At 39.3% G+C, this 14,366-nt stretch overlaps 1 protein-coding gene across 1 annotated transcript; it reads right to left on the reverse strand.

Moving 5' to 3' along the window:
* Positions 1-10,331: 10,331 nt before the first annotated feature.
* LOC144702770 (protein IQ-DOMAIN 19-like) lies at positions 10,332-13,961 on the reverse strand. Its single transcript, XM_078574808.1, has 3 exons — positions 13,444-13,961; positions 12,230-12,560; positions 10,332-10,961 (listed from the first exon to the last, which is right to left on the reverse strand). The coding sequence occupies exons 1-3, from the start codon at positions 13,717-13,719 to the stop codon at positions 10,609-10,611; spliced, it is 960 nt and encodes a 319-aa protein (XP_078430934.1). The 5' UTR covers positions 13,720-13,961; the 3' UTR covers positions 10,332-10,608.
* Between the last annotated feature and the right edge of the window lie 405 nt (positions 13,962-14,366).

The raw sequence follows: 14,366 nt of genomic DNA on the forward strand, positions 1-14,366 counted from the left end.
GCCGCCAACGATCGCTTACGGCCGCCAACGACCGTCCGCGACTGCCAGCGGCGACCGTAGCTGCATGGGCCGCCCACGGGCGCCAACAGCCACTCTCGGCCGCCAACAGCCACCCCGGCCGCTAGCGGTCGCGCGTGACCGCCGGCGTCGACCGCGGCCGCTAGGGCCGCCAGATTTGACCGCGTCCGTCAGGCCGACTACGAGCGCCCAAGCTGCCCGCGCCCGCGAACGCCGACCGGGGACGCAATCCCTAGATCGAAGGGCCCGCAACCGCCCCCTGGCCATCCGCCCACCGTTCTCTCGAAGACGCTGTCCCATCCTACGGGGGCCCCATAGCCTCTCTTTGGATGCCTAGCACCTGTCCGCGGCCGCGCCTCGGCCATCTCCAGCATCCTATCCCAGCTGATCGTGGTACCGCCACCGCACGGTGTCGCTCACCTTCCACGGTTACCGAAGAAGATTCCCCGAGCCTATTATTCCTGGTACGCTCTCTGACTTCCCCATCGGCGTTATATTATTTCTTTCAGTGCCTCCGAACGTTTTCTCCACCGCCGGGGTTAGATTAGTGATAGATAGGATTCACGCTTTGAGGGCTAGGATTTCCTCTGAGACGTCCTTGGTTGGGACCGAAGAGGATGTGTGCTAAAGCGGCAATAGCCGAGCTCGCACCGTCGGCCTTCAACCCGATATCCGGATCTTCGGGAGCCTTGTGACATTCCCAGGTCCTGCTTGCCGTGGCCTACTGGGTGTTGGCGCTTGTCGACATCGAATTCATACCTCCCATCGATATTATTGTCGCAGTATCCTTAACATGACATCATCTTTATTCATCTTTGCTCTATGATATGACCGCATTAGCCTCTCCTTTGGTGTAACACGAGTCGTTCGGTCCGAGAACCCGATCGTGTTACATCACATCTTGTGGAGGAACGGTTGTACTTTGACTATGGCCAACGAGTCTCTAATCATGAGATTCTAAACGGTTTTAGTTCTGGTGCATCAAGAAGTTCACGAAGGCGATTGAGTGGTCAAGATGGGATCGTCCACCTCGGTATAAGAGGTGACAACTCAAGGAAGATGATGCAACGAAGTCCTTGGCCAAGGTAGTGAAATATCGGAGAAGAGTTCTCCGATGGTTTCCAAATGCATCAATACTAACTTGGATGATCGATAAGGGTTTGACTGTTGACCATACCCTAAGTCGTCTAAGGAGGATCAAGTGGATGAGTGATTATACATACATGATAACTATGATGAACAGGTTCCATGAGTGAGTCGATACACACTCCTTTGTATCTTCTAGGACATGAGGTGTAGCTTGGCACCCCACGTGTCAGAGACTCGATCTATCGATTGGGATAAATCGATCAGATATTAATTAATCTATATGATGATATAGTTAATTAATTTGGAAGGCCAATAAAGGTTATTGGGCCGCTGGAGTCGTTAACTAGACTGATAAATGGGCCTCGAGGGTCACACGCAAATGGTCTTTTGGACGTGGAAAGATATACTTATGTTTTGGGGTTTTTATGAAAAATCCCTACTTAGTATAAGTAGGGGAAAGCCTTGAAAGAAATTCACCCAGGCCAGAATTGTTCAGGGGTCTTTCCCCTTCGTCTCCCATCTCCCAACAGCCCCTCTCCCTCCCCGTTGTTATCGAGATGACGTAACGATGACGACGGAGAAAGAACAGGGCTCGTCAATAAGAAGGAGGAGATCCGACGTGCCGAGGACCGCATGGATACGTCTAGAGGCTGCACACGTGAGCAGCTCGACTTGGTTCACTACCGGATCCAAGAAATCACGGATGTGATCAGTGGAAAGGTATTTCGTTTAATATTTTTGTTGATGTCGTTTGATTCGTTCAAGTCTTCCGCTGCGAATCGTTTTCATTTATTCATCCATGTCAAAGCCTCTAGAACCCAACAATAATTGGGCCTATTCCTTCTCTCTGTGGTCGTTGTTATAACATTAGTATTATAATTATCTATGTACTGAAATACAATGAAAGTCAAAGGAAATCATTAGGAAAGGCAATTGATTCAAGTGAATAAAGTGGCGCTAGTTCATAAATTATTTAATTTATATTTCGAATGGTGAATGCCAGTCAGATGATCATTCTGAAAAAAATGGATGAGACAGCTAACATAAATTTATAATTAACATATTTTGTATGTTGAGTGTGCACGTAGGAGAAAATATAAACCTCTAAAAATGAAATGAATATAAAGATACACTTTTCCCATCTAAATATTTATCAAAACCCTTGATTTATGTATCATATCTGAAATGAAAAATTCATAAGTTGGAGTCTACATTTTTTGATATTCATAGTGATTAAAAGATGTCCCACATATGACCTTTGATCAAACTCATAATATTTAGTTTATTCTCTAGAATAATAAAAACACTTGATTAAATAAATCATATCTTGTAAATAAAATATGACCCAGATAAAAATAAATTAGATCAAATGAAGAAGTGAGAAAATGAAGCTAAAAAACTTGTGATCACACATACCACGTTGTAACTTCCCCAAGGGCCGAGTGGGTCTTTTTCTCTGATATTCTTGATCATACTTGAACTCTATATCCCAAACTCTTTCAGAACAATAATTGATCAAATTGGGAGAAGAAATCCAAGAGGATGCACAAAGAGAGGGGGAAGAGTTTAAATAGAAGTGCCCTAACTCTCCCAGTTTATGAATTTAAATGAAGTGCTTGGAAGGCTATAAGTAATTCATTAAAAGTTGTATCCATACCTGTTCATTCTCATATTTAAAAATAGACATTTCAGATTCAAATTGTGGGTTGGCTAAAAAATATTGTTTTTATCTGAACCGGTTCTTAAAATTGGTATAAATGGGATTGAGGAATGAATTCTTGTGTACGGGACCTCTTTTGTGATCTGGGCAATGGCTTATGCTTACTGTTAAGGTCCAGGATGTGTCCTGAGATTTTCTTTGCCATCTTATAAATCGCCATTTAATTTATCTGTCTTTTGTTTTTAATTAAAAATGATGACAATATGATAAAGATAATCTTGAATCTAAGGGGTCAATAGGGACTGGTATAAAAAATAAATAAATAAATGAATTAGAATTTTATAAAATAAATATTGTTTTCATTTTATTCTCAAATGGTGAATTATGCAAGTGTCAACCTAATACGTATTAGTTAAAACAAAGTATAAAAGCACATTTTTATTGAATTAATCTGATGTCATTATTATGCGATTAATATCTTGTTCGCAATTTATTTTTAAAACCTGAAAGATATATTAGATAGTAAAGAGATATACAGAGACAAGAAGATGATCTTGTAATAGTTTATACATATCTTTATGGAAATTACATTAATTTGAACTCTGTAAAATGGAATTTGATTAATGTACCTTTTTAAAGTTTTTATATTGTGATGTATTGAGATGGAAATTGAAAATAATCATTGTGATAACAAGAACATCTTCCAATTGGAGGAGGCTAATTTATATTCTCTTTGAGATAAAAGCGGGTAAGATACGTTGAATTTTAGAGTCGTTCAATTCTAGCCTGAAGTGGGATAATATTTTGCTTTTAGTCTGAGGTTGAAAAAGAGGTTATGAGATTTAAATATTAAATAAATATACTTATTTTCCATTTTTAAATAAATATAAAAGTATAATATTTTAGCTGTCCGAAAATTAGGAAAAATATTGGGTGTGAGCTTCCAATAGATAGAGACAAGGTGGACGATTGAATATCCATATTTGGAATGAAAAATGTTACATATTATATTAATATTGAGATTGATTTTGGGAAAAATATTGATTGATGTTAGAAACTAAAAATATTGATATTTTATTTAAATATGTTGTAATTAAAGTTGGAAGTATTATTGATGAAATATAAAATATTTATATTAGTTTAGAAAAAATGAATATTGAGTAGATAATTAAAATGTATAGTTGAATATCAAAAGGAGAATTGATAAAATGATAATTAATAATATCTAGAAGTTTAGGATATTGAAATGTTTGTCTTTTATGGTGGAAGGATAATGCGGTAAAAACCAGCCGAAGGTGTATGGCTCAAGATTGCTATGGTCCAGTCTATTAAGGTGAAGTCCATCCTTGGACAAGGTGTTCTAGGTGGAGGATAAGGAGTTTTTTCACAGGTATTCATGAATTTTGATAATGCCACTAGTGATTCAGGATTTTGAGAAGAGGGTCAACTAAGGTGGGATAAAGAAGTAATCTGAAGTTCTATTGAACTCCTTATGTCGTTATTCAGGTCTCAAATACTACGAATATTATCACAAATAGATATTATATCCAAGATAGTAGCTGAGAAGTATTTCTTAGAAGAGAAAACTATGATAATATATATTTATATTTATATCATGATTTATCTAATTCTGTCAAGTGTCCGATGGTCTTGTCCTTATCTTTCCTGTAATCTATTCATCCAATAAAATTCATTTGGGCAGATACACAAGCTTAGCCATCAAATTCTTATCTCCACGATTCAAACTGGTTTTTCAGGGAATCTTATCCCCAAGGGGAAATATTTAGACTCAAAATCAGATATATACATGCCATATTCATTCATTTTGCTGATTTATCAACGACCATTCAAGGCAAGGCCAATTATCCTCTTTTAGAATATAGGGATGTTTACTTCAAACTAGTAAAGAAAAACAACTGAAGGACATTCTCAAATCATACCAAGCATCAGTTTATGATCACCGATGTAAGAGTACAGAAATCTGAAGGACATGCTATTTTGTCGGAATTCAATTTACACTAGACCTGAGATTTATACTTATTGACAATTGAAAATTGTTCAAGATATATCATTGCATACATTTTCACATGCCCCTCTAGTACTTACTGATAATCTTTTTTGAATCTGACTTAACTTTGGATTATAATCTTGCAGACTCTTATGACATCAAATCTGGCAACAATAACTTGAAAAAATCGTCAACAACTTGCCATGACATTGATGAACGGATGATCAAAGTGGAGCAAAATCAACTCTCTCTCCTCTCTTTGTCTCTTTATATACCTCTCTCTTTCTCTTTCTCTCTTTGCTTTTGTTGCTCCCTCTCTTTCTCTTTCTCTCTCTTTCACATTCTATTTCTCTCTCTCTCTCTCTCTATTTTCTCTCTCTTGATTTCTCTATTTTCTATTTCTGTTTGTCTTCCTCTTTATTTTTATCTCCCTCTCTCTATTTTTTTATCTCTATTTTTTCTCTACCTCTGACTTTCTCTCTCACTCTATTTTCTCTCTCTTTCTCTTTTTTCTTTCGTTCTCTCTCGCTCTCTCTTTATTTCTTCCTTTTTGTCTCTATATCTCTCTATCTCTATTTTTTCCTGTCTCTCTTTATCTCTATCTTCCCCATAATTCTCAGGAGCATGAAATAAAAGAAGGACTGAAGGTAGAAGAGAGAAGATGAAGAAGTAGATAGAGAGAGGAAAAGGGACATAATAGCTTCTAATATTAATAAAAAATAATTTGCATACTACAGAGAATGATCCCTTTTATACAGTAAACTAAAGAAGGCTGTTTGGCGAAGGCCATTCGGCCAAATGTGCTGCTGGCGAAAACTGTTATGCCAACAGAGCAGTTAAATAAGGGTGTTCATCAACAGAGCCCTTGAATAAGGTTGTTCTGCCAAAAGGGAATGGTTTCCTGATTTTGGTAGCCATTTTGGGTTTGAAATTCTACTAGCTAATTGATATAAAAAGGGTGATCTGTGTCACAATGTGATTGAGTGGGAGTTATCTTAAATCCTATTGGTTCCTCAAAGGGGTATGTGTTTACTATCTATTGGATGTTAGTTATCTTGTTTCCGATTGATGATATTATTTGTGTTTTGCTAAGCTGGGTTGACTTGATTAAAGGTCTAGGTAAAACCGGACCATGATTGCAGGCCCCTGACCTATGCCGCACTATCTAACCATCTGCCTAGTGCATGAGATTTCTTTGACCCATTTGTGTTCTACAAGAGTGTGGGAAAGAGAGTTTAAGGGTGATCAAGATTCTTGGAGAAAGAGCAACACTTGGTCCTGGGGGTAAGTGACAACAAGGTTCATTTGATCTCCTGAATGTTTGATCTGATTTTTCTCATCTTTATCTCTAGGTAAAATTCCAAGGGATAGACTAGACTCCAACCTTTCAAATGCATCAAATGTATCTAAAGAATTCCTCATGTAGCAAAAGTAAGAGTGTTTTCTGTCCACTACATGTTGGTCCCCGATTCTGTCGCCCAATGGAGTGCCATTGATAAACCCAAAATACCGCAGGAAATTAAACACATTTGAAAGTCATTTTAGGTTCATTTTATGTGTATTACCGTAAAATTTTTTAGAATTTTCATTTCATGCACTAAATAGAGAAAATTACAAAATAATGCTTTTTAATGTAATTTTTACATATTTGATAATTCCAAGTAATTCTTAATAAAAATATGTTTTAATTTTTAATGAGATTAAGGATCCCTATAGTATGTCAATCTATGTTTTGGCAGGGAAGAAATGAAAGTTGAACAAGGAAATAAAATAAAGAAATATAGAGACCAATTTTTTTTGTGTCCACTACGTGTTGCTGCGCAATTCTGTTGCCCAACAGAGGGCTGCTCTTGGATATTGTTGCCAAAGGTTCCCTTTAACATTTAATTTTATTTATTGCCTTAAAAACTCCCCAAACATTAATTAAAAACACATTAAATTATTATAACTTATCCAAGAGAAAATAATTATGTATTTCATTTATTTAAACTAGTTTAGATTAGTAAATTCATTTATTTTCCTCTTCAGAGAGTACTTAAAAATCCATAAAAATATAAAATTTCCTAAAAATAAATGTTAAAATATATTGAATTTCAATTTACTCTTTCGTTATCTTGATTCGGCCTTTATCCTATTCTAACTAAGGAAAATTTCATAAATATTGCTGCATAAGTCAGTGCCTTAAAACAAATTATATAACCCAAGTTCTAGTTTATCAACTAGCGCAATTGCCAGGAAGCAGGTACCATTGAGTAAGTAAATTTAATTTTGAGTTACAAAATTTTGTGAAATTATTCTAAGTGCATAACCAAAATTAAAGGTGGACTTCAGAGGTAATCATATTTAGTTTTCAATTTACGTTTAATTTTTATTTTGCTGTTTATGAACACTACAAGATCTAAAAGCCTGAATTGACTTCTCTTGATTTAAAAATTAAAACCATTATTTTCACGAATCAATCTGAGGGAATTATGTCTGACATGATTGATCAGGAAGAAAGGAAAATTCCTCAAAGGAATAGAAAATTAAAAGAGCACTATGATCTAATTAGGAACAAAAAAAACTTTAGTGCATGCTTTAGTATTTATTTCATTGATTTTACTCTTTAGAAAATACTTAAAAATGAGAAGCATGTAAAATCACCTAAAAAATATATTTAAAAATATATTTGAATTTCAACTTTTCTCTCATTACCTGCTCCTTGTGGATTCAACCCTCAACATATTCCAAGTAAATAAAATTTTATAAATATTATTTCATAAATCAGATAAAATTGAGTTATTTAACCCAAATTCTGGTTGATCAATATACAACCATTAAAACCAAGTCTTGGGTGATAGCTTGGTGAGGAGATTTGCTAGTTGATCTTTGCTTGACATTTGACCTGTATTTTCTGTGCTCTAAGATGTGCACATGCAACATGAAAATTGATCTTTGCATGCTTGGTTTGAGCATGGAAGACTGGATTAGCTGCAAAATAAGTATCTTTTAAGTTGTCAAAATGGAGAATGGGCATTAGTTGGATGAGTATTTGGAATTCCTATATGAGTGACTGAAGTTACGTTAGTTCAGCAGTGGCATTGATTAGTGCTTTATATTCAGCTTCAGTGCTGGAGCCTGCCATAATTGGTTGCCTTTTAGAGATCCATGAAATTAATTTTTTTCCTAAGTAAATAAGGTAGCCACTAGTTGAATGAAGATCTAACAATCAGCCAGACCAATATGCATCAAAATATGCATGAAGACAAAGGTTATAAAGTATCTTAAGCCAAAAATTATACTCCCTTCGATGTAAAAAAGAATATGTTTAATGTGGCGCCAGTCTTGTGAAGTTGTCTCATGCATTTTTTAACATGCTTTGTTGACAGAAAATGTAATGTCCAGCCTGGTTAATGTTGCATATTGGTTTGGTCCGTCCATGCTCTGATAATGAGATGAATCAACATTATCAACAATACTGGTGTGGCTTGTAGTTGAGACGCTGGGGGTAGCCATTGGCTTGCACTTCTCCATGTTGGTTCTCTGCAGAATGGTGTCAACGTATTTTGATTTACTCAGCACACAAGCGTCTTTATCATGGGTTAGTTCAATTCCAAGAAAATAGTGAGCCGGTCCTAAATCTCGTATGGCAAATAGTCAAATTAAGAGAATTTATGACATACCTGGTATTGCTTGTGTATGCACTTTAGATTAAAATATCATCCAATTAAATTAAAATGAAATTAGGAGATGTGCAAGCCAATGGCTCCACAAAGGTAATGTGTTAGTTTTTGACTCTAAAAAGAAGAGTTAACGAGTTGAACCATTCCCTTGATGCTTGTTTTTAAACTAGAGAGCTCTTTTTGTATTGGACACACATGAGTTTGGGAGGTTACACATGTAAATCCTGGTGGTTCCTCCATATAAATTGTTTCACTTAGGTGACCATGTAATAATGCGTTTGAAACATCTACTCGATGGAGTAACACGTTTTCTTTATGGCTGTGGCTAAGAGGAGGCTAATGGTTGTTATTTTGATTACAAAGCTAAAGGTTTCAAAACATTCAAATACTTTATTCTGGCTGAACCCTTTTTCAATGAGTGTAGCTTTATTACATTCCAAATCACCTTTAGCATTGTATTTTAGTTTATAGATCCACTTACTTTCATAGTTTGCAGTTGTCATACTTATTTCCAAATTTTCTTTTAAATAAAGGCTTGAAATTAGTCATTCATAGCTGTAATCCAATTGGTGTTTTCTAAAGCTATTTATAGCCAGTGGGTTTGATTTCAATTGGGACAGAGATAGTCGAACAGAGTGGATATTTAACTGCTACATTTGATTGTTTTGATCTAGTTTTGAGCTTTTAACATGAGAGTGTTCTGTAGCTAGAAGGTCAAAACCTAGATCTGAATAAATATCAACCAGGGATCGCTTTTGAGTTTCCGGTGAGGATGCAATAAACCCAGTAGGTTGTGGAGGATCAAAAAGGGTAGAGTTTCATGAGTCATGGCTAGTAATGGGTGGTTATGGATTTTGTGATGTCAAGGTGGTGGATGGAGAAGATAGATATTGTTTGTGTATTGGGTGTGACCCCAATATCCTATCCTGTTAAACAGGATTCTTCATGTAGATTTTATCAGATTACGAGAATGGGAAAACTAATTGATTAAAAATAAGATCTTAAGAATGGTGAGAATGCAATAAACTCAGTAGGCTCTGGTGGATCTAAAGGGGTAACGTTTGATGAGTCATGGGTAGTAATGGGTGATTAAGGATTCTCTGATGTCAAGGTGGTGTATGGAGAAGATAGATATTGTTTGTGTATTGGGCATGACCCCAATATCCCATCCTGTCAATCAGGATTCTTCACGTAGATCTGATCAGATTAAAAGAATGGGAAAACTAATTGATTAAAAATAACATCTCAAGAATTGTAAAATTTAGAAGTTTGGACAGACAAAGATCAATATCCCAGATGCAACACACCGGAACAAAAAATATGCATTGCTCCAAACAGTATGTTACTTTGTTAGCAGCATATGGACACAGTTTGGGATAGCATTGATGACCAAACATGTCGAGCAGTTTCTTATCCGGTGTAGTTGAGAATACTTTTTAGCAAGGGAGTTACTATCCCATTTATGAGGTATGTTGCTGTTGAAAATGCTTCATCCCAAAATTATTGTGGAAGGGAGGCATGGCATAGAAGAATGAGACAAAATTCTACAACACGTACGTGCTTTCTTTGTGCAGACCCCTTCTTGTGGGGTGTGTGAGGACACAACACTCTATATATTATCCAAATTTCTTTAGATAAGTAGTAAGTGCTTGGAACTCAACCCCCGTCGCAGATTAGAAAGTCAATCTTGAATGCAAATTGTTTTTCTACTCTATGTTGAAAATCAATAAAAGTTGATAAAACATCACTTTTTTTGTTTCAAAGATAACGACCAAGTATATTTGCTGTAATAATCTATAAAGATAGCATATTACCAAAAACCAAACATGAGAAAATTGGTGAGGGCCCCCATAGATCGGAATGAACTAAAGCAAGTGGTTTAGATGAATTGCGATTCAAGGAAGTAAAACGTAGACGATAAGTTTTAGCCATACTTCAAGAATCCCAAGTCTTATTTCTGACCTTATGATATGTAGGGAGACCACACTTTTGAATAATATTTTCTGAAATACAAAAATTGGGAATACCAAGACAACTATGCCACATGTTTGGTGAAGTCTTGTAGTCTAGTAGAGCAGTTAACAGAGCACTCTCTAAGTCCACTTTGGTCTTATCTTTGATCCAGAGAGGGAGCCTGATTCCCTAAAGCCCAGTCTCATTACAGCCAGTCATTAATAGGCGCCGACCTTGTTAAACGAGAAACGACCAGCTACAGTGGCTGCAGGTGAGCACAGTGTAGCAGACTGAGTAGTAGCTGCCGTCATCCGTGACCTTCCCCCGTCAACCGCCACTGATGCAGACCTCCGCATTCTCACACCACGAGAGGCGTCATCCGTCACCCCTTCTGGCCTCTTTGGCGTGCTCAGTGCTCTTGTCTTGGCTCTAGATGACTCTGTGTTGGCCATGTATGTTGCCTGCTTTGGAGTTAGCTTCTTCTGGGACTCAAATAAACTTGTGGCCATGTTGTTAGTATGTCCCTCGGCCATGTAGACCCTGAATGGTGTTGTTCTATGATATCTGAGATCTGCAATCAACATGAGTTTTAGAAATGGGAATTACGTTCGTGGTAGGATGACGGATGACGTTAAGGGAAGAACGGGACGGAACGGTTTTGGTTCAAGAAAGGCAACGGAATGGGACGGACGGAACGGGGTCGTTTGGTCGCCTGTTCAGTTGTCCGTCACCGTGAGTACAGGTTCGGGACGGATGACGGAACGGAAAGGCGAAAGAGATAAGAGAGAGATGAGAAACGAGAGACGAAAAACGAGATAATAGTGAGGCAGGAGAGAGAGAGATAAAAGAGAGAGATGAGCAGCGAGAGAGAGAGAGAGAGAGAGAGAGAGAGAGAAGAAACGAGAGAGATAAGAAACGAGAGAGATGAGGAACGAGAGAGAGAGAGACGAGAAACGAGAGAGATTAGGAACGAGAGCGACGACAAACCAGAGAGAGATTACGAGACGATAGGGGAGAGAGGTGCAACAGAGAGATGAGCGAAGAGAGAGACATGAGAAACGAAAAGGACGAGAGAAAGAAAGAGGAGCAACTAGAGAGAAAAACGAGAAACCAGAGAGATGAGCAATGAGAGAGACATGAGAAACTAGTGGGACATGAGAATGAGAGACGAGAAACCAGAGAGGTGAGATGAGAAACGAGTGAGATGACAGAAAGAGAGACAAAAAACGAGATATACGAACCAGGAGAGCGGTGCGAGCGAGAGACAAGGAACGAGAGACATGAGAAACGAGAGGGGCGAGAGAAAAAGAGACGAGAAACGAGAGAGATGAGCAATGAGAGAGATGAGAGCGAGAGACAAGAAACGAGAGAGATGAGCAACGAGAGGGACGAGAGAAAAAGAGACGAGAAACGAGAGAGATGAGCAATGAGAGCGATGAGAGAGAGAGAGAATAAATGAGAGAGATGGGCAACGAGAGGGACGAGAGAAAAAGAGACGAGAAACGAGAGAGATGAGCAATGAGAGCGAGAGATAAGGAACGAGAGAAAAAGAGACGAGAAACGAGAGAGATGAGCAATGAGAGCGAGAGATAAGGAACGAGAGAAAAAGAGAGGAGAAACAAGAGAGATGAGCAATGAGAGCGATGAGAGAGAGAAAGAGAAGAAATGAGAGAGATGGGCAACGAGAGGGACGAGAGAAAAAGAGACGAGAAACGAGAGCGACGAGCAATGAGAGAGGGAAAAGAAATGAGAGGATGAGCGACGATAGCAATGTGTGTGTTAGAGATTGATATATATAATATATCGACAAAATTCAAGACTAAAGAATGATATACTCACCAAAGTCCGCGTCCACACCCTTCACTTCTTCTTCTTCTTTCCCGCGGTATGCCCGAGAGACCAGCGAGCCTGAATAAGCGCGTGAAAGGGGAGATGGAAGGTCGGACGGCGTCATCAGGAATCGATAGTCTGTGGGTGATCGACGGTGGGGATTTAAGCAGGAGGGAGATTGGACGGCGGGATTGAGGCGCCGGGCGCGAGCTCTGGCCTGGGCGGCGGCGAGGGCTTGCATGCAGCGGAGTGTAGCGGCGGCGCGTTTTCTGACCAGGTGGGCTCTGACCAGGGCTTGGAGTTTCACCAGGCCCTTGAGCGCTTTTAATGCCTTCCTTGCCTGCAAACCCCAGCATCGTGTTAAAGAAGAGAGCGAGAGAGAGAGGGACAGACGGAGGAGAAGGAAATGGGGAGGGAGAGAGGGTGCGCGAGAGAGCGGGCAAATACTAGATAGATAGAGAAAGAGGGTGGGAGCGAGGAAGCAAGATCCCCCAAGAAGTAGAAAGAGAGGGAGCGGAAGAGACAGAAAGAAATAAATAGACAGAGAGAGAATGAAACCGAGCGAGAAAGAGAGAGACCGAACGAGAGAGAGAGCACAAGAGACAGAAAGAGATAGAGAGAGAGAGCGCAAGAGACAGAAAGAGAGGGAATGAGTGAGTAAGAGAGAGAGAGAGAGAGCGCAAGAGATAGAAAGAGTTAGAGAGCGCGCAAGAGATTGAAAGAGAGAGAACACAAGAGATAAAAACAGAGCTCGCGAGAGACACAAAGAGAAGGGGAGGGGAAGAGATAGAAAGAGAGAGGAAGGAAGAGAGAGAAGGGGAGATGGATTCAAAGAGAGAAAGAGCGAGGGAGAGGGGGAGAGGAAGAGAAATAGAAAGAGAGAACGAGAGAAAGAGAGAAGGGGGAGATGGACTCAAAGAGAGAGAAAGAGCAAGAGAGAGAGAGGAGGAAGAGATGGTAAAAGAGAGAGGGAGGAAGAGAGATAGAAAGAGTGAAGGGGGAGCTGGATTCAAAGAGGGAGAAAGAGCAAGAGAAACAATGAGTGTGTGTGTGTGTGCGTGTGAGAGAGAGAGAGAGAGAGAGAGAGAGAGAGAGAGAGAGAGAGAGAGAGAGAGAGAGAGAGAGAGAGAGAGAGAGAGAGAGAGAGAGAGAGAGAGAGAGAGAGAGAGAGAGAGAGAGTGAGAGAGAGTGATAAATAAAGAAACAGAGAGCATTTGAAGTACCAGGTGACCACGGAAGAGAGACTGAATTTTAATGGCCGCGGCTGCTTCGACAGTCGCCTTTTTGGGTGAAGTTAAGGCGTCGTGAATCTGCAGGCTAGTTGGCACAGACGTTGGAGATCTGCGGAAGCTCCAAGGCCGCCCCTTCGCCGATTGAATCTCCCAGACGAGAGGTGAAGTGGCATTCTGCGGCGGCGCTGCCTCTCTTTCGCTGCCGCCCTTTCTTGGTTTCTTCTTCTGCTTAAACAAACCTCTGATCCAATCGCCAGCGCGGCCCATTTCAAGAAGAAGAAGAAGAAGAAGAAGAAGAAGAAGGAGAAGAAGGAGAAAGAGAAGAAGAAGAAGAAGAAGAAGAAGAAGAAGAAGAAGAAGAAGAAGAAGCAGAAGAAGAAAGAGAAGAAGAAGAAGAAGAAGAAGAAGAAGAAGAAGAAGAAGAAGAAGAAGAAGAAGAAGAAGAAGAAGAAGAAGAAGAAGAAGAAGAAGAAGAAGAAGAAGAAGAAGAAGAAGAAGAAGAAGAAGAAGAAGAAGAAGAAGAAGAAGAGAAGAAGAAGAAGAAGAAGAGAAAGAGAAGAAGAAGAAGAAGAAGAAAAAGAAGAAGAAGAAGAAGAAGAAGAAGAAGAAGAAGAAGAAGAAGAAGAAGAAGAAACAATGAGTAGGGAACAAGAAGAAGAAGAGAAAACACAACAAGAAGAAAAAGAAGGTGGACGATTTTATTAATAGGGGAAAGAAGGCGCCTAAATGCTTGAAAACAAGTCAAGAGTTCATACGGCGGCGTTCATACGTTGCAGCGTAGACCGTAATGAGAGAGTCCTGGCGGGTCATGAGGTGGCCGGTATTTTGGGTTAAAATAATTGAGCTGGAGCTGTCTCCTTAGTTTGGTCAGCAGCGGCGGCCACGCCTTTCACACAGTTCATTCCCATTCGTCA

This window comes from Wolffia australiana, chromosome 4, assembly GCF_029677425.1.
Source record: "Wolffia australiana isolate 7733 chromosome 4, ASM2967742v1".
In the NCBI taxonomy this organism is placed as follows: Eukaryota; Viridiplantae; Streptophyta; class Magnoliopsida; order Alismatales; family Araceae; genus Wolffia; species Wolffia australiana.

Bases quoted from the DNA above. Each gene is read 5' to 3' on its own strand.
- LOC144702770 (XM_078574808.1), bottom strand. From the start codon at position 13,719: ATGGGCCGCGCTGGCGATTGGATCAGAGGTTTGTTTAAGCAGAAGAAG. The intron at 12,561-13,443 runs GTACTTCAAATG...TGGGGTTTGCAG, and splicing joins CTCTCTTCCGTGGTCACCTG to GCAAGGAAGGCATTAAAAGC. The intron at 10,962-12,229 runs GTGAGTATATCA...TGTTGATTGCAG, and splicing joins GGGTGTGGACGCGGACTTTG to ATCTCAGATATCATAGAACA.